At 35.7% G+C, this 27,192-nt stretch overlaps 1 protein-coding gene across 1 annotated transcript; it reads left to right on the forward strand.

The window, feature by feature from the left end:
- The first annotated feature begins 1,430 nt into the window (after positions 1–1,430).
- LOC135693600 (serine/threonine kinase-like domain-containing protein STKLD1) lies at positions 1,431–27,192 on the forward strand. The gene is made up of 28 exons (XM_089111419.1): positions 1,431–1,533; positions 5,747–5,833; positions 6,425–6,469; positions 7,014–7,088; positions 8,087–8,132; positions 8,666–8,724; positions 9,898–9,968; positions 10,244–10,296; positions 11,212–11,271; positions 11,640–11,679; positions 12,022–12,094; positions 13,419–13,499; positions 13,635–13,708; positions 14,991–15,076; positions 15,953–15,964; positions 16,914–17,027; positions 18,197–18,234; positions 18,561–18,600; positions 19,269–19,385; positions 20,103–20,164; positions 20,848–20,914; positions 22,128–22,385; positions 23,067–23,140; positions 23,977–24,034; positions 24,613–24,685; positions 25,495–25,562; positions 26,247–26,326; positions 26,813–27,192. Exons 1-28 carry the CDS (start codon positions 1,519–1,521, stop codon positions 26,924–26,926), a joined length of 2,040 nt encoding a protein of 679 aa, XP_088967545.1. The 5' UTR covers positions 1,431–1,518; the 3' UTR covers positions 26,927–27,192.

Consider the following 27,192-nt stretch of genomic DNA (forward strand, 5'->3'; position numbering starts at 1 on the left):
GGACAAAAATGACAGATGGAACCATAAATTCGGACAGAAAAGAAAGCTCATCTGCAAAAGGATTTCTTATGAAATGGGGCAATGGCACACAGCAAGTGTGGTTGACCACTGTTATGCATGATCTGTGCAAAATTTTCAAGAACTTACAGAAAATTTTCAAAAATCTGACCTCATCCTACTGGATGTATTAACAGCCAGGGATGCAGCTATTGTCAACCTGAACGTCATGAAGGAGATGCCAGTGCCTGGTGGGCAGGAAGAGAAATACTTGAAGAACTTAAACTCAAGTAAAGAAAGCAGTGGAGAAAGAAATATCAGAAAAACCAGCCAGGCTCATAGGTTTGTCACATCACTACGCAGAGAAGATGGTCCAATCAGAGTGGAAATTGTTCAATCAGCAATAAACTTTCTAGACCAGCGCATGAACATTGAGCAAGATGAAACAATCAACAATTTAAAAAAGATATTGGATGCAAGTTCACCAGCGCAGATGATAAATGCCAGCAGAGATCTTGTGAGCCAGATATTTGGAGAGGACAAGGTTGAAGAGTTTGTCTCTGATGTCTGCATGTCATGGACAAACCTAAGCAAAGTTCAAGTCTATAGAAGATTCTGGCACACTCTATGCATTGAAGCTGAGAAAAATGACAGAGGCCAGCATTGGTTTGCTCAGAAAATTCCTTGCTTCCTTCCTCACCTTGACACCACATAGCATGGCAACAGAGAGAGCTGTCTCCCATTATAATAATATCAAAATATCCAGCAGAGCATCACTAAAGCCAGAATCAATTAACAGCTACATGCATGTCTCTCTCAATGGCACAGGGACTGCATATTTTGACCCAAGACCTGCAGTTTTCGAATTTCTCAAGAGCAAAGACAGACGTAACAGAGAGCCAAATTCAGAGATCTATAGAGAGAGGGAATTCATTAAAAAGTTCTTTTCGAGTGACTCTGGTTGTCTGTGACGGGACATTTTCTGGACATTAGAAACTTTTTAGAAACTTTTAAATGTTAAACATATTATTAAAGTTTTATTGAATTGTTATTCTTGTTATACTCATTTTCGTAGCTTTATTCTTTTTATACTCATTTTCATTTTTTTTGAGTCAAGGGGTCAAGGGCTCTGGTCGCGAAAAAGTGGGCCCTCTTGAGGATTTGGCCCACTAGTCAAATTTCCTTAAAAAATGCCCTGGGGCAAGTCCTTCTCGGTCCTTCTCCATTTTCATGTAAACTTACAAAGGGATAAAAGAAAGCTCACAAAAATTGCCTAGGATGTTTCCTGAGTTAATTTTATGCTACCAATAGCTAGGTGTTGCTTCTGGCTTCTGGTCTGTCATTCCAAAAAATTGACACCCAGTGTAGGGAACTGACACCCGGATTCAATCGACCCACCACGCCCCAAACTCTTTTTGATGACGAGACTACGGAAAACCGCCATTTTGATTTGTTTGTTGACAGAGATACGTGCATGCGAGCTGCGAGCCAATTTGCTTTGGAAAGGACAGTGCAAGCTGGATGGAGGGATACAAGGTATCTAGTCTACATACATGCTTGCAAAGTAATTTGCAGATATTTTTTTCCGGTTTTTTATTTGTATTACTTACAGACTTTTATCGATACAAGCAAGCTGAACAAACAAAATGAAAGACACGGGTGACCACTTTGTTTGACTAAATTTGTTTACGAATATGAGCCTTGAGAAGTGCAGTCTTTTTTGACTGTATTTTTCAAAGCTGCTTTTAGGGGCTTTTAAACTAGCTAACTCGGATATTTGGCCTACTTCAGTTTTGCAAAAAACATTTCAACAGAGTGCACTCAGTTGCTTTTATTGGTATGATGTAGTACTTAAATGAATGCTGCTTTCAAGGAGTGCAAAATGTCACACGCCTTTTTTTATTCTGAGAGCAAAATTCTCTATCAATGATTGGTTTTGTTGGTTTTTGAGATGGGTTTAAATGTAAATCTTTCCTTGGTACTATTACTATTGCTTCATGCCAATTCAACAAGGCTTAATACCTTGTCAGGATTGCAGATTAATTGATATAAGATTTTAAAATAGTCATAGGACTAAAGCAATCCTTCTAATCCTAGTGAAAATTATTGTCTTTTTGCAAAACTTTTTTACAGCAGATAAAACAACAATTTTGCCGTGCTCTTGAAAATAACCAGGTTGTCAGTTACTTCTAAATTTAGATCCCTCTCTCCATCTTAGCATGCCTTTTGAATGTTAAGAAAAATCTGGAGCTCATAGTGAATTGCAGTTGACGCTTCTACTGAGAAACTTTAGTAAAAATGGACACAAGGCATAATTTTACCTAAAAAGGGTCTGGATTTTTAGATTTATTGCCAACAAGCAATCTTAAATTCTTCAAATCATTAGTTCGTTTACCTTCATTCATATCAAGGAAAATCATATTCAACCAACAGAGAAACTGCCTTTGCTTGATCCTTTATTGATTTTATGACAGTGATGAAAGGAAGGTCTCTGAAATACCTAAAGCGTTTCTTCCACCGAGCGGATTTTGGCTGAAATTTCCTATTGAGATACTATTGGGGGGTGTGACACCTCTCACACCCCCGGTCACGACGCCCCTGAGCAGGGCCTCCAACGAAGGGGCACTGAGGGGTCCTGGCCCCCACTTTTTTACAGAGCAATAGAGCATTTTTCCAAAATCTTTTGTTGTGGGTGCAAAATTTTCCCTTGCCACCTCCCCCCCCCCCCACACTTATAATAGGTCTAGTTGTGCCTATTACTTTGAGTAGTCGTCAGAGCGAAGAGCAAACAGAAATATCGTGCGACTCGTAGCGAGAATATAAACTGACTAATCATTCTTAATTAAACAAAGGTTACATATAAGTGAAAGCGAGGTTAGCATAATGTCACGTGATATACAGTCCTGCTACAGTCCACTCCTCCTTACAAAAAAGAAGCTTGTCTTCTTTTGTCGTTCTACGTGACATTGCCGAGTGACGTAAATGCCTGGACTTTATTTATAATGCGGGTGCACGGTAGAGCAAAGTTCATTGACGAATCCTTGAAATAGATCATTTGATCGGATACTCTGATTTCGGCATCAGTCTTTTGAAGATGGTTGTTTCCAAAGATGATGTCAGCGGAAAGGCGTTCAAAGACTACCATCTGAAACGTGACAGTGCGATTGTTCGCAAAAGTGATAGGAACAAGGATGGTTCCGTGAGGCATTGACGTTGAGTCATCAGCATTCTTCAGAGTGAACTGGCGTGAGTCCAATGGTTGAATGGATGTGGAATCCAGTGATTTGGCAATTATGTCGTTAGCGTGCCGTAAGGATACCGAAGACAATGGCAAACATGTTGCTATCGGCATCAAAAGTGATTTGTCTGTGGTCACAACGGGAAGGGCTAACGAGCCACCATTTGAGGAAAGTATAGCCAGTGTTTCTTGCGGGGTAAAAGGAGGTGTTGTCGAAGCCTTGAGATTTTCATCTTGACGGCAATTTTCTGTTTTCAGTGAGAAAAGGGTTTCTGAGAGTTTCTTTATGGTCTCAACAATGTTCTGCAAAATTGTCGCAGTTTTTCCAAATGGGCCTTTCATCGGTTTGATGTGGTAGAAAGTCTTGCAATTAGGTTCTTTGCAAAAGAGACAGATATGGCGACGATTGAAGATGCATGAGCCATTAACTTCACATGAAGAATGTTCAAATCTGTTAAAATCTCTACACAGATCTTCAGCATCAGAGGTCTTCGTAAGACGCTTCAGGCAAAATTCTGTAAAGTGCCCTTTGGCTTTACAGTACGAACAATGAAACGAACCTTTCATCTTGAGGTGCAATGCGGAGAAATAACCAGTTGATTGTTCGTTGAAAAAACCAAGAGGCTACCAGAGATCTTTAGAGGGTCCTCCACCAACTATAATAGGTCTAGTTGTGCCTATTACTTTGAGTAGTCGTCAGAGCGAAGAGCAAACAGAAATATCGTGCGACTCGTAGCGAGAATATAAACTGACTAATCATTCTTAATTAAACAAAGGTTACATATAAGTGAAAGCGAGGTTAGCATAATGTCACGTGATATACAGTCCTGCTACACACTTTCCAACCTGTGTTGGAGTCCACGAGATTTTCTCAGCAATTTGTGCCTTGTAAGAAACTTAATGCGCAAATATTGCATATTGTTGAATATTTCTTCCTATCTAATTTACATAGAAAAAGGAAAAAAACATAAACTTTAGAATAGTCAGTTAATCAATGGTTTTATCTAAACCATCTGTTTGTTGCAAGCTATGCGGTGAACAATGCTATTGAAAATAGTTGATGAAAAAGGACAAGAAGTGCTTTTTAAAAAATTTATTACACAAAATGTGCTCATGATCAAAATGTTTTCATTGGCAATAATAATGTCCAAAACATGATCCAAATCAAGCATCTCTGCACGTTTCGCATGAATTCCAAGCAGCCACAGGGATTTCAACCGAGAGGAGCACCATGGTATTGTGGGTCATGCGAGGGAGCACCATGAAACAATGTCACAGCTTTTACGGAAGCGACAGGATATAATGCCACTATGATAGTAAAATTGCCGAAGAAAAGCCATTGAGAAAACCATAAACCAGCCAGTGAAGTTTTCTCATCCATTATTTATGTCATTCAAACAACATGTAAATGGGGTGACATCAATCAAGTGCCGACGGTATTGAGAAAGCAAAAATTGATTGGCTGCCGACGGGGGGCAAACTAAAATCTTAGGGGGGGGCTTAAGCCCCCCTTGCCCCCCCATGCCGCCACTCCTGCTAATCTACAGTGGAATCCTGATAATATGAAACCTGACTATAACTAATTTTCCAGTATAACAAAAATATGTCTGGCCCCTTGGATTCTGCTGAACCCCATAAAATTTCACTTTTCATGATGCAAGAAATGAAGAAGAGATTTGTGCAAAGTTTACACCTTCTCAAGGGCTTCATGGCATTTCAGTGAACAAATCCAAACAAATCTGACAGCTCAATTTATACTTGTGTAGAAACTTGCTCAAGTCTTCAGAAATAACAGAAATAGCTTAAACTCAGTTTTTGTTAAAATGTAAGTAGTGATGCCACAAATTCAGCAAAGTAAATCTCATCAAAATTATTGGTGTTGTCATTGTTGTGTTGGCAATTTCTGCATAGATCTTTTATGATAACCTTAGATTTTTGTGAAAAATGTCACAAGCCACCACATGCCTAGATGTTTTCAGGCATGCGGTGGTCAGCATGCCTGCTATATTTTTCCCACAAAAGCCTGACAGTTATGATTTAAAGAAAGAAACCTTCCTTACTTGAACCTAGTGTTGAAGCATGATGATCAAAAGTATAATGACCTAATTGCACTTGTGAAAATAAGTTTTAACCCAACCCCAAATGTTAACTGGCAATGTATTATGAATTTTGGCTGAATAAACTGCATATACCTGAAATTTGGAATTTATGTACTAGATGTCAAAAAGGTGGCACACACCTGGTAATTCAGTACCACCATTTGACAAGCTTTTGAATAAGGAAACAATTTTTGTTTTTAAGCTTAAAAGTTTTTTTTATTTTCAAGTTTTTTGGATAGATATCATCTTTGCATGTTTTACTCAAACTCTGGAGTCTTGATTGTGTGCAGGATCTTTTATAGAAAGAAGGGACTGTATGTTAGGTTCCTATTTATATAGTAAATAATACTTTCATATAAATAAAGTTATATAATAACATTAATGCTTTCTATACTATGGAATATATTTTTAGCTCCTTCAAAGACTTGGCAAAGGAGCACAAGGCTCAGTTTTTCTTGTTGAAAGCAAAGAGGACAAGAAGAAATATGTCTTGAAAAAGGTAAGATAGTGTACCTCAGGACAAATAAGTTTGAATAAATAAATAAGTGTGGATCAATAATATGTAGTGTTAGGCCTGGTTGTCTGAGGAAGACAGCCTCCTTGTGCATCGTTGTGCTTCCATTTCTAGCTTAAAGGCATAAGTAAGTATGCCTTCTCAGGGAGTCACTTGGTTTCAGCATGATCGCTGTAGTTTCATGTGATATCAACATCAATTGTTGACAACCTGCTATTGAATGAAGCTGTTTTGTGAATCAGTACGAAGCAAGTTCGTGTGACTAGTACCAGGCCAGCCAACAGCATTGCAACATGAAAATCATGATTCAGTGTTTTTGGGTATACCCTCTCATTTTATCATCACTTACTGCCTACAGGGGGATGAAATTTTGCTCGCTAATAATAAACTGTCTTCATGTCCAACATTGTTTCTTCTATGATGATTTTTTAAAATCGTATTTCTATCTATAGTATTTTTTATTCTGTCTTCATTGGTAATTGTGCTTGCTCAAAATTTTCAGATCACTTTTTAAAAATGTGTTATAGAAGGCATGTCACAACATTGATCATCACAATAAATATTACTTTTCATCAGGTAGAGTGCAATGATGAAAATGAAGCAAACAAGGCCTTTAAAGAGGTATATATCAGAGATCAATCTATTTAATGGGGATGTTTTAAACTTTGAATCTCTAAACTAATGGATGCAGATTTGAAACAAATATTTACAATTTGTAGATTTACCGTTTGTTACTCTTCAGATGGCTTTGAAGTATATACATTTGTTTGCATACAGAGACTGTTCCAGCCACAGGGGCATTCCTTGCACCTACAATAGGAGTTGGAGAAGGGGTTGTCTGAGGTTAGAGTCAAATTAGGTAGAGGGGATATCATAAGTATTTATATGTCTTCAATACAGAGAAAGATTTTTAAGAGTCCTTTTTCAATTCTTATTAAAAATCGACTTTTCCAATGATGTCATTGATGTATTTTAAATTTAAAGTATCTTGAAAATGATAGGCCAATTTTTAAAGGGAAGGCCAGGAAGCCAATTTTTTTAGTATTATGGGAAATAGTCTAATCATTTCTTATAACAATCAAATCTTTTTTTGAATTTGATGTATAATTTATTTGTTTCTAATTCAATAACAGATTTTTGTAATCTTACAATTCTATATTTATAGGCCCTGGCACTGAAGGAGCTCAGACACCCATATATCTGTGGGTATAAAGAGTTTTTTGTTACTTGGGATAAGGAGGTTAGCTATGACCCTTTTGAAAGTCTTCCTTGAATCTTGACCAAGTATTATTGTTACCATTGAAATGAACATAAGAAACAAAACTGCCCTTCAAAGAGAACAGCCTCCTCGATCTTGTAGGTCTAGAAACACTGTTAAAACAAATGATTCTGCCATCAGCCAATAACTTTTAGACAACCAAGGTTGTGCATAACTCTATAGTGACGACATGTTTTGGATAATTGGCAGAGCCCGGCCGTCCTTCCATCTAGCAATTTTGGAATTGATCTACATACAAACGAAAAAGCTGCCATTTTGTAGACAGAAGAAGTTCGTTTTCTCTCTTGGACTCCAATAATAATTTTTCTTTAGGCCACTGATTGGTCAACTATGCCGATCTTGTGCTTGCGTTTTTCTGATTGGCCTATTTTGATCCACAACTGGGTATATATTTTTCATCATGTTCTTTCGGACCCTTATTCTGATGTTTTATGCTCTGAGGGGTGTCAGACGAGAAAACCTTTAGCCAATATGTTGTGAAAGGTTTGCTTTTTTAAAAGCCATTTTCAAGTTCTGTGTGGCTAAAAAATTGTTCATATTTTTCTATCAAGTTTGTGTAATTCTGTTTAAATTCTTGTAGTAAATGTAGGGTTTGAAGGCCTGGGAAAATAAGTCAATTTGTTCAACATGATTCAACTGCCAGTAAATCAAAGGTGTGAATTAAGAAATTGTTAACATGGAAGAAAATGTCATGCTCTTGGAAAAAATCTTGTCATGTCTCTTTCAAGTAGTTTTTTGCAAATTTGTTTTAGTGATTAAAGCATTTTGTTAGTAGAGATTTGTTTATTATCAAAACTTTAGTGGGAATATGCAGCACATATATAGAATAGACTGCAATCTGACCTGCAAGCTTCAGCTCATTCATTTTTGATGCAATGTCAACATGTTAATATTTTCCAATTTGGTCATTTTTGTAAAGAACATATTTGAAAAATGGTTACAATTTTTATTTTCTAAAGGAATCAGCCATGTTTGTGTGCATTGTGATGGATTACTATAAATTAGGTAAGTTCAACTTATTATAGAACTTAAAAGTCATATTTTTTGTTGTCACGTTTTTAATATGTTCACCTCAAAACCTGAACCATTGAAAAATATCCATACTAAGTAGGTTGTGGTGAAACAAACTTTGCATTTGCAACTTTTGAAGGGATTTTATATTGACTTTTTCCAGTTGGAGGTTTTATCAGTTAGAGGTGTGTAAGATAAAGATTTAGATGTAATTTCTCTATGTTAAGTACTCAAAGACTGTATTGCTATGTTATTCAATTGTTTTTACAAGAATAATTACAATTGAAGCTAAGTCTCCGTTTCAGAGCAGTTACCCAATTTGCACCATTGAATGAAGCTGTGGAGATATAAACTCCTGAAATTTTTTTTCTGAAAATGTTTTAGGCTATTATTGGAAAAGAAATGTTACCCCTAGAAAATTCGATTTTTGAACTTAAGCATTTTTGCTAGTCATTTTAGGTCTCAGCAGCAATATTAATACACAAGTAGTATGACGTCATATTACCAAAGTGATGATATCATTGCAGGTGATCTGGACAGAGCACTAAAGCAGAAGCGGGCTAAGGCGGAGGCAATAGAAGAAGTGGTAATTAGTTCTGTACCTTCATGATCTGAAAAATGTTTCGTCTCAATTAAGTTTGTTTGATGATGAATTTTCTCCATAACTCCAATAAACCAACATTGGTTGGTTTAGTTCACACTGACTAGAAATGTCATTATATATGAAATGTTTTTCACATATATATAGATTATGTCAAAAGCAAGTCTGCCAATTGCTTTTCTGGGAACAATTGCAGTCAAATAAATTGAATTTATTATTTTTCAAAGAATATTTCAGTTATATGCTGGATCTTCTAAAAATGATTTTAGTTTTTCTTTGAGCAGCAATGGTGCAAGTAGGAATTTTTTTTGAGGTCGACTTTAAAAACGTTCAGTTCTTAGATTTCCATTCATGACAATTTCACAATCTTACCTGAAGGCAAAAACAAGCTTAATCTTCCATCTACTAAATACTTTGGCTATTTTTCTATTTCTACTGATCTAATAGATACCTGATTCCCATTTTGGACCTCTAAGTCTGTCACTGAATGCTTATATTTGTTGAAATGAACCAGCCTACGGTTTAATAAGTTGACAACTTTTTTGTGGCAAAAGTGTTTAGTAAAGTCTTTGGTTTTTGAAGTTTTGGAAATTACCGACAACTAACTTTTTTTCCTATTTATAAAGTGAATTATATTGTCGAAAGCTAAACCTTTACCTAAGGGCGATGGGTCAATATTTGCTGATAAAACCTCGAGAAGTTATAGTTATTGTAAACGAACGGTTTTATTTTGTAAAAGGAAAGTGAAAGTTTCAACTCTTCAGCGTTGGCAAGTCTTTGTTCTCCAAAGCGTTGGCAAGTCTTGAGGAGTAGGGAACCAATCTGCCCTTTTCTCAAGGTTAAGCTGCTGGTTGGTCAGAGTCAGAGTTGTCAACCAAAGACTTAATTGTAGAATAATGTTTGTGAAAGGCTGTTTTGTGATTTTTAACAGTTTATTTATTTTAAAGAATTCAAACAGCTGATCGCGAGTTACCTTCTAAAAAATAGGCATCACAGATTGTAATTTTTCACGTCGGTTTTTCACGCCGGGCCCTTTTTGTCCCAAAATGCCTGAAAAGAACCCATTCATAAGTGAAGAGCTATAAACTAGCATGGAAGGATAGGCACTAGTTATTGCTGCATCTTTTTCAAGTGCTATTTTTTACCTTTATTCTGTAGATATTGAAGAAGTGGTTTGGGCAGATGCTAGAAGCCATGGTGTTTGTCCACAAAAAGGGAATGATTCACAGGTATTTCTCTTTCATTGCAATACAACTCGTTGGCTCTTTCTGACGTTGTATTGGGAAAGCGTGAATGTCAAATTCATGATCAGAGCCGTGTTAGTATGAATTGTGAGATTGCAATGCTTTGGGAACTCTAACTTGAAACTATTAAGTCTCATAATATGTGCTTATTTTGCCAGGTTGAAATCTGGATAGATCTTTAGATAGCACTGTATGTCCTGGCAAAAGTTATATCGTTGTCTGTAATTTCAGTGTTATGATGTCTTTGTCTGCTTTTGTAGGGATTTGAAGCCTAGCAATATTTTCATGGCGGATAATCTATCAATATCAATAGGTATGAGAAGCTTTTTCATGTTTTTTATTGACGTGGAGCAATTAAGTTTTAAGAAATCCACAAGAACAAAAGCCTGTCGTTGTGCTGCTTTTGAAATGCTTAATTACCCGCTTATTTGAAGCATGTTTTCTAAGAACTAACAGGTTGAAAGTTAGAAGCATTCCATCATCTTTTAAAAAATCAAATCTGTATAAAAACTTGGAAATAGTTTTGTTTACAGAACAATATAAATTTAAAACTCTGTCTTTTTCAAATCATCGCACCATCACACAATTATACATACAGTAACTTTAAAAATACTTGAATGTACACAATGAATCAAACAAACCTTGGAATCAACCTAGGACCACCACATTAGGAACGTAATTTCCATGCGGTGCCCATAATCCTTGAACCTATTCCGACTAACAGATAGTACTATAGGCTCTTATTCGCAGATGTTTTCTGTATGAATTTGGAATCGACAACAGAACTCAACAGTGCATATGAAAACTGATAATGCAGAGACATGCAGATCACCCCGCAATACATCATAGATGAACCCTTTATGTCTAAGCCTGTTGCGCCCCCAATTTTTTATTATCGCCTTCTCTTGATGCCATCTTATCAATAAACCTTTGTTTGAAATATAATATTGCTGCACAGAAGTATGCTAGAATGCAGCAAAAGTATAATACCATTGTCAAGGCCTTGCTGTTCTGTGCAGTAGATGTATTTTGGCAATTGCCATATCTTGTTTTTACCCTTTGCCAGCTTTTCATTTTCAGTGCAAGTTGCAATCGTAATTTATGCTGTTTGTAATCTCCAATTATTCAAGTGCCTTGTTTTTGTTGGCGTGAACATCTCTAGCAGATAATATGGTGCAGCCCAAAACAGCCAATTTCCCTTAAAATTGTACAATTATTTTTGCTCTAGGGGACTTTGGGGTTGCAACAATCATGGGCGATGCAAGGACGCGAACCAGAACAACTGTTGGTGGGTATTTGTTAGCAACTGATGAGTTTTATTTTTTTATGACTTTGTACAATTTTTGTAAGGAAATTTTGGTAACAATTTCTGCATACTAGAGGTAGCAAATACCACAAATTGTACCATTTATGGTTGGACAAGACATAAAATCGTCTGGTCCATAAGGACTAACATGTTTTAAAAGCTGCATACATTAAGTCAAAATTTAGAATAAAAAGCAGTTATGTTGTATCTAGCATATGGCAAGAAAATGTCCTCTTTTTCGAATATTTTACCTTCATTCAATCCCATTTAGTCTAGTAGATTTCTTCCTTTCTGGTTAATATCGTGTCCGAGATTAACTTAGCTTCAAGAATAATCACTTGATTTCATAGGTAGCATGAACTGGATGGCACCAGAAGTGCTGGAGAGACCGTATCTTTTCCAAAGCATCTTAATATTTTGAAAACATCTCATTCTATACGAAAAATTAGACTTGCATTGAAAGAGCTTTGGTGATCAAAACGACATTCCGTTCCCAACTACCAACCTTAGCTTAATCTGGATACATTTGCAAGTTACTATTTTTGACAATTTTCGATCCTTTTTTATATCTTCAGATTCATGCTTATCTTTTCGATTCTACTGTTATTTAAAATCTTTTTGGTCGTTTTGTTTTATCGTTATCATGTGAAATAACAAAATGGTGAACATTTCGGCTTTTGAAATCATCATTATTTGCTTTGTTATGTGTTGTAAGCTTAACAAAAAGATTAGTTATGATGAAAGAACAGATATCTGGAGCTTAGGATGTATTCTCCTGGAAATGGCGACTTGTGGTTTTATGGATGTGAGTATGAATCATCTATTATCCATATTTGCTAGAATAGTTTTTGAAATTCCTTTAAAAATCTCAATTACTGATTTTCTGAACACTGATGTTTGTTTTCAATTTCTTATGATTTCACCTTGGTTATTATTAATGATGACCACTGTTTCTTCATTTGAAATTCCTTTGCAAAAGACTGTTATAACTTCCCGAATAATCCCTACCTTCAAGCATTGAGTTTTGAATAGGTTCCATTTTGAATTAATCTCCTTTTGAATAGGTTCCATTTTGGATTAGCCTCCCTATTAAAGCAGCCCAACGATTACAACATTTTTTTGCATTACAGCATTTGTGTGTATCTTCGTGAAATTCAGTTTAGAAGCTTCTTTGCCCATTTCATTTTTTACTCATTTTTATTCACAATCCTTTTAACCCCTCTTGAATAACCCACCGTATTAGGCTGCCAGACTTGGAAAACAGCCAGTTGACCACAATTCTTTTATTGATTATATCAACTACTTGATATTTTGAATTTTTACAGCAATTCACTACATTTCAAGAACTTTTATTCTTATTGGTTTGCCCTCTCGTCACTTTGAAGAATTTCCTACTGATTGTGAAAATTTTGAATGTAAAAGGGTGCTAATTATAACATTTTAAACCTTAATGAATTTGATATCCAGTAAGGTTTTGGTAAGGATGATAATTAATACTTAAATTACTGACAATGATAATATTGAATGATATTGATGTTTGGCTTGAGGATGCAGTCGAGCAGCAGCACTTGAAAAGTTTTAAGGATATTCATTTGTTATTTTGTATTGGGTATTTCATAACTGCGTCATGAAATGTTACTCTCCTGTGCTCATTAGCGGATACATTATTACGCAATGACCTGATATTTCCATGTCTTTGCTTCCAGATATAAAATAGAAAATAATAAAATTATTGTTAAAGGTAGTTATTTAAAAAAGAAAGAAATTTTACCCAATCCCCGAGAAAGCAAATGCTGTCAAAATATAAGTGTTATGAAATCAGAGAAAAATTAAACATAATCCCCATGCTATATTACCTTCTTTCAGATTAAAAAGTATGTAGCCAATCTTGTTTCTGTTAGCATCTTTACTGATTTGTTTTTAATTATGCCATTTTGTAAATGACTCACCCTAAATAAGTCTATTCTTTTCTTAGGTCGTGTGTGTAACAGTATTTTTATAGTATTGCCATTTTGCATCTTTTTTATACGAAAAACATTAATTTGAATTGAAGATTAAATGAACTTCAAGCTCTGTATCTATCTCGTTGCTTTGATCTCGATGTCATCGCCTGTTCATCTGAATTTTAGGCCGCTCAAATAGGAGGCACACTTTTCCAGATCAAACAGTCACCGCAAGTACTGGAAGATGTTCTCGAGACTGTTGCAAAGGTAACTGCTTTTTATTATCATAAATATATTTTATCATATATAATTATTTTGTATAATTTTGAATTGTTATGTATTATATTGTATAATATTGAATTCATTGAGATGTATTTGGTCGAATCTGATTTTTTCTTGTAGGCATATTCTCCTGATCTCTGTCAAGTTATTCGCACTATGCTCCGAAGAAATTTTCAGCAAAGGCCAACGGCGCAGTGAGTCAATAACTATAGATATAGACATGTAGATGACTAACTTTTTCTTGATTATTGATTGGCAGGTAACTTGATTCAAGGTAGCTCCTATGGGCGGGCTCTATAATATGGCATTGATTTCATATACATTGCTTGCGAGGACATTTGATGTAGGCACCTTGTGACATCGTAATTACTACAAGGCCAAAGAGACCAGTTCTCCGACAGTGTCAGAAACAGCAAGGCCTTCTGTGCTGCGATATTGTTTTTGAAATATTTTGTCTCATTCTCTTAACATTTCTATAAATTCAGAATGGGGGGTTTGGGTAGTCAGGGCAAATAGACCCGAATCTGCGTGAATAAATAGAATCATGTGAAAATCCAGTTAGAATGAGCTCTAGGATTGCATGTGTTTTAAAAAGAGACAAAAGGGTGTCCCATCATGTACACACTTCAATAACTTTTCCAATCCTTTCATTTGACGATGCTTGACTTCGACTAGCCTGTGCCACAAACCAAATTAATATCAATGCCACAAAGAGGCTTTTCCTGTCCCGTTGCTAAATGAAACTCCCGAAAATTGAGTAAGAGGATATCATGTTAGTCACAGACAGCTTTTACAAGTATATTTTGCCTGTAAAAAGAAAAAGAAAGTTTTAATCAACGACTTTATTGCACCTTTTTTACTAAAGCCCAATCTCCAGTGAGAAAAAGTATTGCGAAATACTTCACGCGAACAAATTCCTTTGAATGCTTTTGTTGACCTCACGACATTGGAATATAGAGTTTGGAAGCGTGACAAAGGGATACGAAATATGATTGGCTGTTGAAGGATTTTGCGAAAAGCGCAAAGCGAAAAAAGTTTTAAACTCGTTTTACCTTTTTTTCGCAGAGAAATTCTTCGCGAGAAATCCCAGCAAAAGATAACTGCGCATGCCCAAGACGTATTTCGCACGAACTTTTCGCCTTTCGCTGATTTTTTCTCACTGGAGATTGGGCTCAAGAATTCTCTGTCGTGGGATCAATAAAGGGGGTTTTACCTATGGTACCAATTCTACCGCCCGCCATACATACAAACGTTTGTAAAAAAACATTGTTGCGTGCGAGGCTTCCTGAAAACGATGCCTTACTTGACTGGATAAAAAAAACCGTTAACAGTTTTTGCATGATTTTTGAATGTTTATAGTTCATCGACCCTATTTTAAGCTTCAATGTTTTCCTGACACCGATGTTTTCCCTACAGCCATTTCAGGAAGAGTTTCAAATTTTCATGTCTAATCTCAAATATTGTTTTACTTTGAAGAGAGCTTGTGGACTTACCATATGTGCAAGAGTGTCTAAAACTCTATGGTTCATCTTTGATGGGTCTGTCGCCAGCTACTGATGAAAGTAAGTTCCCTTTTCTCTTCTTTTTTCTCTTTTCTCTTTGTATTCTCAAATGTGAGAGTCTTTGATGGGGGCTAGAATGATTCAATAGGAGTATCTTTCGAAGTACACTGAAATATTTTTAATGTATAAAGACTAAAGAATACGTAGGCATACTTTTGCCAGGTAAAAGTCTTGGCAGGTCCAGACCTGGTCCCAGTTTCCCAGAGTGGCTTGGTCTATTCCTATCCCAACAATTCTGAACATCCTGTCTCAAGATTTTCTCCCCTACCCCCTGTTCCCTGTTGGTATGTCTGTTTTTAAAGTAGGCACTCGCCATGTACGTAAAGTACGATGCGAGGGGTGGTAGTGGCTTTTGACGTTGGACTGTAAATGCATGCGACCTGGCACGTGTTTCGGTGATTTCCTCAAAAGAATGGCCAGGATTGTCCGCACAGAAATAGAAATATTTCTACAAACATACACGGACCTTTGCTGACAAACTAGGGGCCATTAAACCCTGGAAAGGTGCTTCTGGGTGGCGCCAAATCCTTTATGATACAATCAGTTAACATTTTAACTGTTTTCATAATTATTGACTTGCCGCCCTATTTTGATTATATTTTGTGAATTGTCTTTTGATATAGGAGTAACATCTTCTAGCAATTCTATTGCCATCGTGTATAGTGAATTAGAACAGTAGTGAACTAACTGATATAGCCCAGCGTTTTCTAAGTTCCTTAATTTGTATGAAAAAATTTCCAAAGCCATTTCTTATGTCTAAAATGTATGCATATATATATTGAGCGTTACTGTTTGATAATTTTTGTGGAACTTTTGATCTTTGTAATTTTCATCTCGATTATCAGTATTGATTTCTTTTTTTTCATTATTCTCTAGACACTGGAAAAGGTGAGTGACATTCTTTTTCATTTACAATATAGAAATATTTCTCTACTTACTTTAGTGATACTGTAAAATTGTTGATCCTGAAAAAGTTTGAATGTATTTTATGCTATACGTGCCATATTAAATAAGATTATATAGTACTCCTGATTCTGTAGCCCCAGTTAATTGCAGTTATTCAAAGTGACATGTCGCTTACCTTTAAAAGCTAAAATCAGCCTTAAAAGACCTGATATGTTTGAAGCAAACTACTTGTATTTACGGGAAAACAATAAAGCACGACATAGAAATGGTTTAAACACAGCTAACCAACTTGGAATGATAGATTGGGGGTAGCCAAGTCTAGGAGTGAATAAATGGATGGAAAAATGAATGGACAAAAGCTTTTATTTGAAAATGTATTTGAAATATGTTGCACCATTAATTTGAAAATCTAGATGGGCAATAGTAAGGTACTTTCATTATTTTTGTTGCTTGCCTTTTCATAAGCGCCTTTCTACAGTGGAGTTTAAAGAACAGATCGATTTTGTTATGATTGTATTTTGGTAAAGGAAGTCTTTTTGCTTACTTTGCAGTGAAAAGTAATAGAGCTAATGGAAACACCGTTTATGTTTTTGTTTGCATGTAGCCCTTGTCAGTCTAACGTCTTGTGCGTATAAATGGGCCAAAAACGTAAGCATTTTCAAAAGGAGCAATTTATGCATCTTATCTGACAAATGTGTTGGACGATATTAAGCCAGTTTCTCCCGTGGCTTGAGAGAAATGGTAATCACAACCAGTGCTGGACTTGTGGTTAAAACTAGTTAAAAATGGCTAAACTTGACTTCTTAATGTCTTTATCTTCATTCACCTTGGTTAAAAATTAATAAAAGCTGCGTGGTTCAAAGCTAATTAAAACTGGTTAGTGATCTCATTCTTCTCTCGCATCTTTTTAGGTGGCACCTCTTTTGAAATGCTAAACAAATCTTTGTTGTTTTATCTTATTTCCATCAATTAAGGTCATGTGTTTTTTCTTTATCTCCAGATGTACCAAAAGTACCTAAGGAAAAAGGAGTTGAAGCCGTTTTAGGTACGATTCGTTATTTACTTTTTTCCCAATTTTTTATGAAATTTTGATCGAATCGAGGAGATCCAAAGATGCCTATGTTCCCGTCGGCTAATTTCGTTCCACGTTTCGCAAAAGCAATCAAAATATAGCTGATACCTTACCTTCACCCAGCCTTTTATACTTGATGAACAGAAAACCGTTTTGAGTTGCTGCTTGAAATATTACTACAATCTAGAGCGATCCTGCAATATAATATTTATTTTGGAATTTTGGCACCCAGATTGGGATTTCTTTTTCGCATCTTCGAATTTTCAAGTGGACCATGAAATGGAAATTTCTTCTCGCTTTCTTGCATTTTCAAGAGAGTCTTATGTACGCCAGGTTGTACGCCAGAAAAATTGCTTCTAGAAATTTATGTTTGATCTGCAACTGTGTCAAATGAAGGAGCAAAAAAGGAAGTATTAATGCTTTCTGTGAAAACTTACTTGGCTGGTTACTCTAAGTCGCAAACGCAAAGTCTCCGAAATTTGTTTTCCAAAACATCTTTTCCAAACATTTGTGCACTTGATATTGTCTGAGAATTGAACTAAGTATCTCAATGATTGATGTAGGCCTGTTAGTCTATTGTTTCTTGCATTGTTGAAACAAAGGTAGCAGTGTAATTCTTTCTCATATTCTGTGACCTTTAGCTTATAAATGAATTCTGATTTTGAACTGCCTTCGTAAGTAACTTATTAACTGAACTTTGAAACCTGATTTTATTTTCTTTAGCCTTTTAAAAATTAACATAATATTGATGAGCTTACAATATGCAGCTGTAGTTATACCAACTTAAGAATATATATAAAATTATTTCGGGATTACCGGCTCTTCTTTAAGTGATATGAAACGTTTCCAGTATTTCAGCTTTGGTCTGAAAAAAGAACCAAACGATTGTAGCAATATCTGATTCAATCACGCCTTAGGACTTTCCTTCCTCTCTAAATTGTATTTATTAGTTTGAAGATTTCAGTCCGACACTACGCAAAAGTTTTAACGTCGAATCGAAAGTAATGTGAGAGAGAAAATTGATGAAAAGTACTTAAGTTTGCTTTGTTTCTTTGCTATCTTGAAGTATTGGGGGTACCAAAGGCATATTTTATCAATTAATTTTAGGCATTTTATTGTATCTTAATTGTATCTTGTTTTAGCTTACATGAAAGATAACAAAGGGAATCCACAATGTCAGGTATACCTCAACACAAACACCTGTACCTAGAGTGTTTAGAATTTTCAGTGCGGTTACCTTTTGTGAATACATCTAACTAAGTGCTTTCCAAAAATTTTATATGGACCCAATATGCGATGGAATCAGTTTAAATTAGACTTACTACATAAGCCTCTTTTTCGCTATTGCCTCACTTTACGGACGCAGTAAGATGACGTCGTATTTTTAAAGCAAAGTCGGCAACTGTTACGTTTTTCAAAATAATTGAGATGAAGCCTTTACTACCTTTAGAAATTCTCCTTGTTAAAAGCTTCCTTCAAAATTCCAAAAAATTTTATCCTGTCTAGGAAGATGCTTTGAACGTATTAATCGATTTTGTAAACAAAGGTGGGTATGAATGATTTTTATGTTTATATTTACTCGAGTGTTTACTTGCGTTGCTATCATTTCGAAAGTCTTGGAATAAGTTATATGATAATATTTTGACTTAAAGTTACAGCTGCCACAGTATGTTTCTCTGCGAAGTCAATTGTACGAAAGGGTCATTTAATTTCTTCTATCCATGTATTATCAGTTTTGGCTATTTCAATTGGAAGTTTTTCTTTTAAGCTTCTTAAATCTTGATACCAAAAAAGATTTTCAAAAGCAACCTCAGTAAAGCTGTATTCCAGTACGAACGGGGGTCGTGATAGATGCACTAAGGGTAGAGGATTTAAGGTGTTGGTGTTTTTTGCGTTCGTCTTATAAATACAAAGACATAGGGCGTAGAAAATGATAATAAAGAAAATCGCCCTTTTGCGGATACAAATCTTTCAGCCAATTGCTGCAATGTTTTAGGAAGTTGTGACAAAGTCGTAGATTGGCCCAAGACCTATCGTACCGTATTGAGATTGTTTGAAAACGTATTTCGTGCATGTTAGAATATTTATTAGCTCTATGTACAAAGATAGCTCTTGTACAAATTAAATGTCTTACTTTCTCTTATGCGTTGTAATTTCAACTATTTATGAATCCTTGTTATTCGTCTTTATTAAACAGAAGTCGATATTTTTCAGGAAAATCCATCACTTCGGGAGGAAAAAAACTGATAGCTGAAATCCTAAAAGCACATGCAGCGACTTTGAAGGTGCAAATCAAAGGCTGCTTGTTGCTGGCCTCACTCGCCACAACTGGTTGGTTTATACTGCCTTTCCATTCATAAACCTTTTTTTCTTTATTGATTGAAAGTTGTTCATAATCTTCATTGTAGTTTAATCTGACAGCAAACTAAACAACAACACAAATCTTTGTTTCAGGAAACAAACCACAAACATACTCGAATAGTAATATTCCAAAAATATATTTGTTTTACCCCAGCGATTATTTCAAAACAAGGAAAATTTGCCTGGATTATTCTCGGTACCGGCCTTTAGTCAAAATCAGTTGTTAATCCAATTAAATGCGGTAGTTTAATCATTAGGGTAGATTTTCCTGTCTCTAAACCCCATCTAAAGTATATTGTTATTAGTTACCAGATACAGAGTTTTTTAATTTTGAAAAATAATTTGTTGTCTTGTCTAAGATCCCCTAAAGCAGCACAGCTATGTAGTCATAAACCTTTCATATCTCAGTGCGCTACGTTTTTAGGTCTATAAAGATGCTTATTGGCACACATGCATATCTAACATCTAACCAAATGCGCTATGATTGTCATTGTATTTTTGATGTTTATGTTGTATCACATTCTTGCATTGGACTCTTACCATTTTATTGTTTAAATTATTCATGCATATAAACTTTAATTCGTTTATGTTTCTTAAGCATTATTTCCTGAAAGAACAATATTTGTCAAATTTACAAGCTCATATTGCGATAAAGATAATAATTCTTTCTATTTTAATGTAATTCAGCTGACGAAGGTGACGTCATGTATACGAAAGATCTAGTATCACCAGTGGCATTAGCAATGAAGGTAAGCACTACAATTTTTATGACTTCTTGTCATTGTCGTGGCATTCTTTGCATGAGTGTTCGCATTCGTGAGTGTTCACTGAAGCTATTCTAGTTCTTGCGTGTTATTGCACTCTAAATACTTGCAAATCTTTTTTTAACACCCACACGGAATTTGATCGCGTGTTTTTACTCTCCATTAAAATTTTTTCAAACTTATATTGTTGCCAGTCAAAATCGCACTAAATATGTTGCCTAAGCATCTTGAATAAGTAAGTCAGCATTATTAAAGGGGAAAGAGAACAGATTTAATGAACAGTGTTGATATTTTCTAGATGTAGTTAAGTTTAGTTTAAATGTAGTTCAAATCAGTGTAGCCAACTTTTTAATGGAATTCTTCAGTTTGCTATTTATCTGTACAAAGAATTGTATGTTTCGACTGTAACAAATAAATTCTTCTGCCCTACTGCCATCCTATTTGTTGCTTCTGTAGCAACACGAACATAGATAGCTGCATGCTTCGGAGTCAGCTGCACTCTTGTTTGTATATCCATGTATGTTACATGAAGCACCTGCATATTGACAAGCATGAATCATACCCTATTAGAATCTCTATATATAGCTTTATGGTTTCCTCCCAGATGTGCATGATAATTCTTATGTTTATTTCTCCATGAGACTAGACAACTGTATTACTCTTTACAGTCCCATGCTGGATCACTGGACCTTCAGGTCGCTGCCACACAGCTGCTGATGACTTTGTCAGCAGATGGTATAGTACTTGTTCTCATGAATTTCTTCTCATATGATAACATGTTATTTGCACAACTATTCATTGTACAAACTCAGATTTCCTCAACATTTTTTAAGAATTAATTCGGAAGCTGTTATTCCTTTTTTAAATTAGACTCAACAGAGACATAGTTCGAAAAGAGAAACAGACAACTACTTACATCAAACTCTGTATATGCCTATTAAAATTGCATGGAACACCCCCAATTTGCGTTGTGTTTTTCAATTTGTCATTTCTTTTCCTGAATAATACTACTTTCGCCCTCCTTTCTATCAGAACAGTGTTGATAGTCTAAACAAATGTCATACAAGTCACAAGAAAAAGCGTTTTCCATAACCTTTTTCCTTTTCTATAGTAAACCAACATTGTTCCTAGATGGCTGGATTTCCTTACTATTAAGCTAAACTCCACCTCTATCACAAGTTTATAAAGAATAAGCAATTTTTTTTTTTAAAAGAAAAAAAGCGGTTAGGATTCGTAATAGAGGGAACGATAATGCACTACACATTGTTGCCATCTTTAAATTTACCTTTAATTGAGAGATTCGTTGTTTCGTGGGAAATGTCTCAATTGATGTAGTACAAAAGCCATGTGCTCTCATCATACAGCAGAGAAATAACCATTAGATTCAGTGGATGCATTGTTTATCTAATCTTATTTTGGCAAACCATTTTTAGATTGCTAAACTGTTCCAAATGTTGGTAGTTTTTTCTATCTTGAGAAAATCTCTGTATGGTTCACATAATCTTCATTTTTCTATACATTGAACATGATACCAACTGAAATAGGTCAATTCTGATATTGTCTTGAAAACCCAGTGAATAGATATTTTTTAAGAAATCATAAATGTGAATATACCGGAAAGATAGAAAAGGTGATGAAATTAATAGGTATAGTATGATAATAGTATGATATATTGTGATATATATACTTTGCTAGATATAGTATGATAAGTTAATAAAATTTCCCCTTAGTCTAAGAACTTTTTGAATGTTTATATTTTGAATTATTATATATACTTTGGCATTTTAGAAGCATGGTGATCGCGTTAAGTGAGAACTGTTCTGTTATATTAATCAAGCGTGTACATCTCTACCAGTAAGCACCGTTGACCACCCTGCAACATACTTTTTCGCACCCGTCTTTGTTATCTTTTGTAGTTTTGATATTTTCAATTACTTTTTTCCTAAAGAGGTTGCTGCTGAAGTCATTGGCAAACTTGGAGGAGTACAAGACATCTTAGCCGCTCTTAGGGCATTTCCAAACAGCTCAGCAATAGCTGGGAACTGTTGTGGAGCTCTTTGGAGTTTATCGGTTAACGAAGGGAATGCAAAGATTGTTACTGAAGAGAAAGGCCTGCAAGATGTTATCAACGTCTTTGAAAAGCACGCTGAGCAGTCTGGCGTTATCGAAGCTGCCTGTTCTGCTTTGTGGTCACTTTCAATGGAAGGTATGAAGTATGTTAAGTAGAAGTAACGAGAAAAAGAGCATGCTAGCATAATATGTAATTGGGGCCTTTTGATAAGACTGTCGATCTTACATTGAATATAGTTACTTTTTAACAATATTAAATCGTCAAAAACCAAGGAAGAACTGGATAGCTAAGCGTTGATGGCTAGTATCTTACCTTGATTGTCTCGAAATACGAATAGATAACAAAGGTTTACTAGTTGTTTTGGTGTCAGACGAGCATGTAAGGAGTTTCAGTTCTATACTGCTCGCAGTATAGTTCTATACTACTTTAGAACTATGCCCTGTAGATATTATTTGTAGTTTGATTATACATTCCATTTTAAATGACGTAACCCGCATTTGAAAGTCACTTGTTTTGCTCAGATTTTTGTTGACATTCTTTATCTATATCTTATGTTTTATATTAGTCCTTATTTTATTTTCGATTAATTTGGTCATGTGAACCCAGTCTCTTAGCACCTGTGCTGTATATTTAATACCCTAGTTTGTAGGAGGCAAATTTTCATAGAATTGTAATTCCAACCATATAAAATTAGTTGGCAAATATTGTAAAATGATATTCTCCAAAATATCTTATTTGATTTTTTCATTTGTAATAATATACTTTTAATTTGTTACGTAATTGTTATTTTCTGATAATGATATTTTATCGTTTCAGATGAGAATATTGAGATTATGTCCGACAACAATGTGATATCATTGATCGTTCAAGCCCTTGAAACGCACAAAAAAGTAATCGTGATATCTTTATTGCACTTTTTTGTACTGTAATCATATGGCACATAAGTTCATAAAAATCAACGTTGGGCCTTCTCCTCTAATAGCCAACCCCCCTTCCCCGCCCCTTCGAGGTCAGGCTAAATGGGATTCTACTTCAGTTGCCTAGGCCCTTAATAGATGGCCGTTGTCAAAGACATCACAGCGTCTTGTGTGCGCAGATCAACCAGACGCAATAAACATAATGACTGGCAGTAAGAAGTTATTTAAAATATACATAACCAGCATAAACAAATAATTCAGGCCTGGCGTGGCCGTGCCAAAGTGCATGGTACGAATTAATACAACTTTAAAGGCAATCGACAGATCGATATTAATCAATATTATGTCAATCAATATAAGCCAATCATTGACTTTGTGTGTGAAATCACACTCAGTGATTGGTCAATTTTAGTATCTGTCGATTGCTTTAAACGCTTGATGAAACCTTTCTGTCTGGAGAAGCTCCCGTCGATAGATAAAAGTCCTCTGTCATTGCACCCATTTCGGCTAAATTTGGGCTGCATACAAGAATTTTGTTGCCTAACACCAATCACAGCATAAAATGTAGAATGTTGGCAAAAAAAGAGTTTGATTCCAGACGCTGATCGAAACACGCCAAGCAGATGTGCCAGCATAGAAGGCGAATACAGACAATATTCTTATGAAAGAATAGGTGGCTTTCTGTGTATCAGAGAAGGGCATCAATTGCTAGTGTTCTCAGAGCTGTGTGAGCTAATGACTGCTTAAAGATACATCCTTGCTTTTTGACATCCATAGCTTGCTTTGATGTTATTCTTTTTCCGTTTTAGGATCCGAAAGTTGTCAAAAATGCTGCCATGGCATTGGCCAGTATTGTCGAAGTGGATGGTATGCCTAAATTTGTCTTGTTTTAAATCTTTAAATGCTGTAACCAATTTCAGGGTTTTTTTATAAAGAACAACAAGCGGGTAGGGGGAGGGGGCAGATTTGCCTCGAGCTTCGAGCCACCAATCAAAAGGGAACCCAAAGAATAACATTCATATGCTTATCAGTCAATATGAATTTTGTTTTGGTGGTTTTTAGTGAGACAGACCAATAGCAAAGTATTTCGTTGCTATTAAATGTGTTAGCAACGTCACCAAGGTCCCATTTTAGTTTTGTCCCGGTTTCTGCCTTACGTTAAGGTAACGGTTAAACATTTTCTGAATGAAAACATCCATTTTTCGATTTCGATTTTTCGATTTTCGAAACGTTTAAACATTTATTAGGCCCGTCTCTTCTGTTATCTTTCGTAATCAACACCTTCTGATTTATTATGGCTTCTTTCCCAATCGCACTATTTTCAAGGATTTAGTTTCTCACCGCATAGAAGTACAAAGTTTATTGTAGTTTTACTTTGATTCTCCTGTTTATTAATACCGAATTCCACTGCAATTCGCTTAGATCACTATTTATCAATTAAACAGAGGCTTCTGCCTACGAGCTCATTCGATGTGAGGATGGTCCTGCGGGAATCGATGTACTGTTACAGGCATATTTGTGAGTTTTCTATTTCCGTTTCATTATCGTTCTTCACTTACCATTTTACTTTGTAAAAGTCTACTTTTGTTGTTCACCAAAGACTTCAACGTTTTTAGATTTATTTATTAAGCATAACTGAAATTTTGATCGAAAAGCTGCTGCCGCTTGTGGTCCTGGACAATTTATGGTCTTTATAACATAATACGTGAACATAGCATGATCACGTGCAAATTGTGTGGATCAGGGCCTCGTTTACAATACATTGGAGACGAGTCACCGCCGCTTTTAGAAGAGATGATATATCTAGCTATCAAGGCTGCGTTTACACGATACCGGATTAATTACCAACGCAGAGGCCTCGAAACCAAAGACTGCACCCCGCAGTGCGGAGTAACTACTGTCGTGTAAACAGAAGGCCTATCTGATATGAAACAAACCCGATATGAAGTGAATCCGGTATGAAGTGAATCCGGTATCGTGTAAACGGGACCCGGCTTTCGATATTATTTCGTTTTGGTGCCGCTATACTTTGCCCAGTAACTATGTTTAACAATCAAAGACTGAGTGTCACCTTTTTTTTCTGTCATACCAGCTAGCATGTCTAGGCTTGAATATCATGTTAGGCATTATTTAACCCAACCCGCTTTTGTTCTTTCGTTAACAGACTGTAACTAACAGGTATAGATACCGGGAATTTTTTGTGATTCGTGGTTGAATAGAGGCGAGTTCTCCCTACCCTATTGGTTGGCACGTGCTTCGATTTAAACACAAAGTAACAGAACTGATGTGCAGCTGCCTTTTTACCACTCGTTTTTATGTACTGCTAGAGCGAACAAAGATAATGAAGACGTCGTCGAAAACTTTAGTACTGTTGTTGCTGAACTTGGGGAATACGGTAAGGTGATAACATGAAAGGGATTTCTGTGTTAGAATGACGTGATAAGTAGAAGACACAAGCATTCTGTTCGGATAGGGCTTCAGATAGGAAACGTCTTCTGAACCTGCTTTTGTTTCCAGAGTGTATCCTTTTGGTAGAAATCCTAAATCAATTACCTATTTGGAAAAAAAATCCAAATTGGACGGTGTTAAATTCAGCATACCATGCAAAGTAATTTCATATCAAAATAAGTCTATCGTGCTTTCATATTTCAAAATGACACCGAAGCAGTTTCAGACCCCGTTTACACTGTGCTGGATAAATTTTATCCGCATCAAAATTAGTTCAGCGATTGGCTATTTCATTCAATTTAGTTTTCACTGTCTCCCAATCAAGACCTTTCGCCATCTTGGCTGCCTTGTTTTCGATAAATACTCGTGTTAAAAGTGCAGTATCTTGCCAGTCCACATAAAATTGGCATCCTTGTCAGCTTTCCCTTCTTTCGTTGCTAGTTCAGTGTCATTTTGTTTAAATTGTATTGAAATACAAATTAAAAAACGTTTTGTTTTTGCCATGTTAAGCTACAAGCAAAACCTTAGAGGCGTAAACCAACAGTTTTGTTGTTGTTTTCCATCAACCTTTGCGTACTAAATATTCATTTCTTGTACAAAGTTGTTTTTTTATTGTATCAAATCCTTGCAGATGATGTCCGAGATGAGTTGAGAAGCAAGAAATTTCAAGATGTTTTAAGTGAAGCAAAGATAAAATTTACTTCGAATGGGGTTAGTGAATATTTTTATTTCGATCTCTAGACGTACATTTCTTGTATCTGGTTTCAAAGAAATGTTTACAGCTTGAAGGGGCTGGGTCACATAACTGTAAACGAACATTTTGAGCGGGACAGTGTTTGTAAGAGGGATAATGTTTATTAATCATGAAAGCTGTGCGGCTGATGTCAATCATGAATTCGTTTCTTTAACTATTGACTTTCAGCAATACTCTTCGTGAACCTGGGCGTTTACAGGTGTCTATTCGGCCAAGCAGCCCGTTACTACGTTCACCTCCCGTGTTACCGCTGCAGTACAAACAGCTTCTTTTCGTGGACTGATTGGTGGAATTATATTGAAACATATTTATGAAACAAATCCATACGGCTTCGCAATGAAAAAATATTCATTTAGTTATAAAAGGATGTAAAAACCTTATCGATGCACTGCTTTTCTCTCTCCTTTCATTTAATCCTAAATTTCAATTGAAATTGTTTTTAGGAAGTTATATCAGCAGTGAACAATGCTCTTGTCGCCCTCGGAGAGGCGAAAGGACTCAAACGAAGCGGCTCTGCTCGATCCCGTCCAAGAAGCGCTGCGCAGGCTCGCAAGTAACCAACAAATGTGCACCAGTTGATGCTATATCTTTAGTTTTGAAGGGGATATATTTCTTGATGTTGTCAATAATTCTAACGCGATTTTTAATTGCTGTAAAGTTGCCAGATTTAAAAACTGATTACAGTCTATGAAGACTATGAACTGTTAATAGAAAGTTGATAAATAATTTTCATGTGCATACACACTATTAAAATGCTTGTTGATCAAAACAATTTTTGTAGTAACCATCGTTTATAAAAAGTCGAGAATGTGATTTTTTCAAA

This window comes from Rhopilema esculentum, chromosome 11 (genome assembly GCF_057945365.1).
Source record: "Rhopilema esculentum isolate cy_ngs chromosome 11, ASM5794536v1, whole genome shotgun sequence".
In the NCBI taxonomy this organism is placed as follows: Eukaryota; Metazoa; Cnidaria; class Scyphozoa; order Rhizostomeae; family Rhizostomatidae; genus Rhopilema; species Rhopilema esculentum.

Bases quoted from the DNA above. Each gene is read 5' to 3' on its own strand.
- LOC135693600 (XM_089111419.1), top strand. The intron at 13,500-13,634 runs GTAACTGCTTTT...TTTTTCTTGTAG, and splicing joins TTCTCGAGACTGTTGCAAAG to GCATATTCTCCTGATCTCTG. The intron at 18,601-19,268 runs GTGGGTATGAAT...GATATTTTTCAG, and splicing joins AATCGATTTTGTAAACAAAG to GAAAATCCATCACTTCGGGA.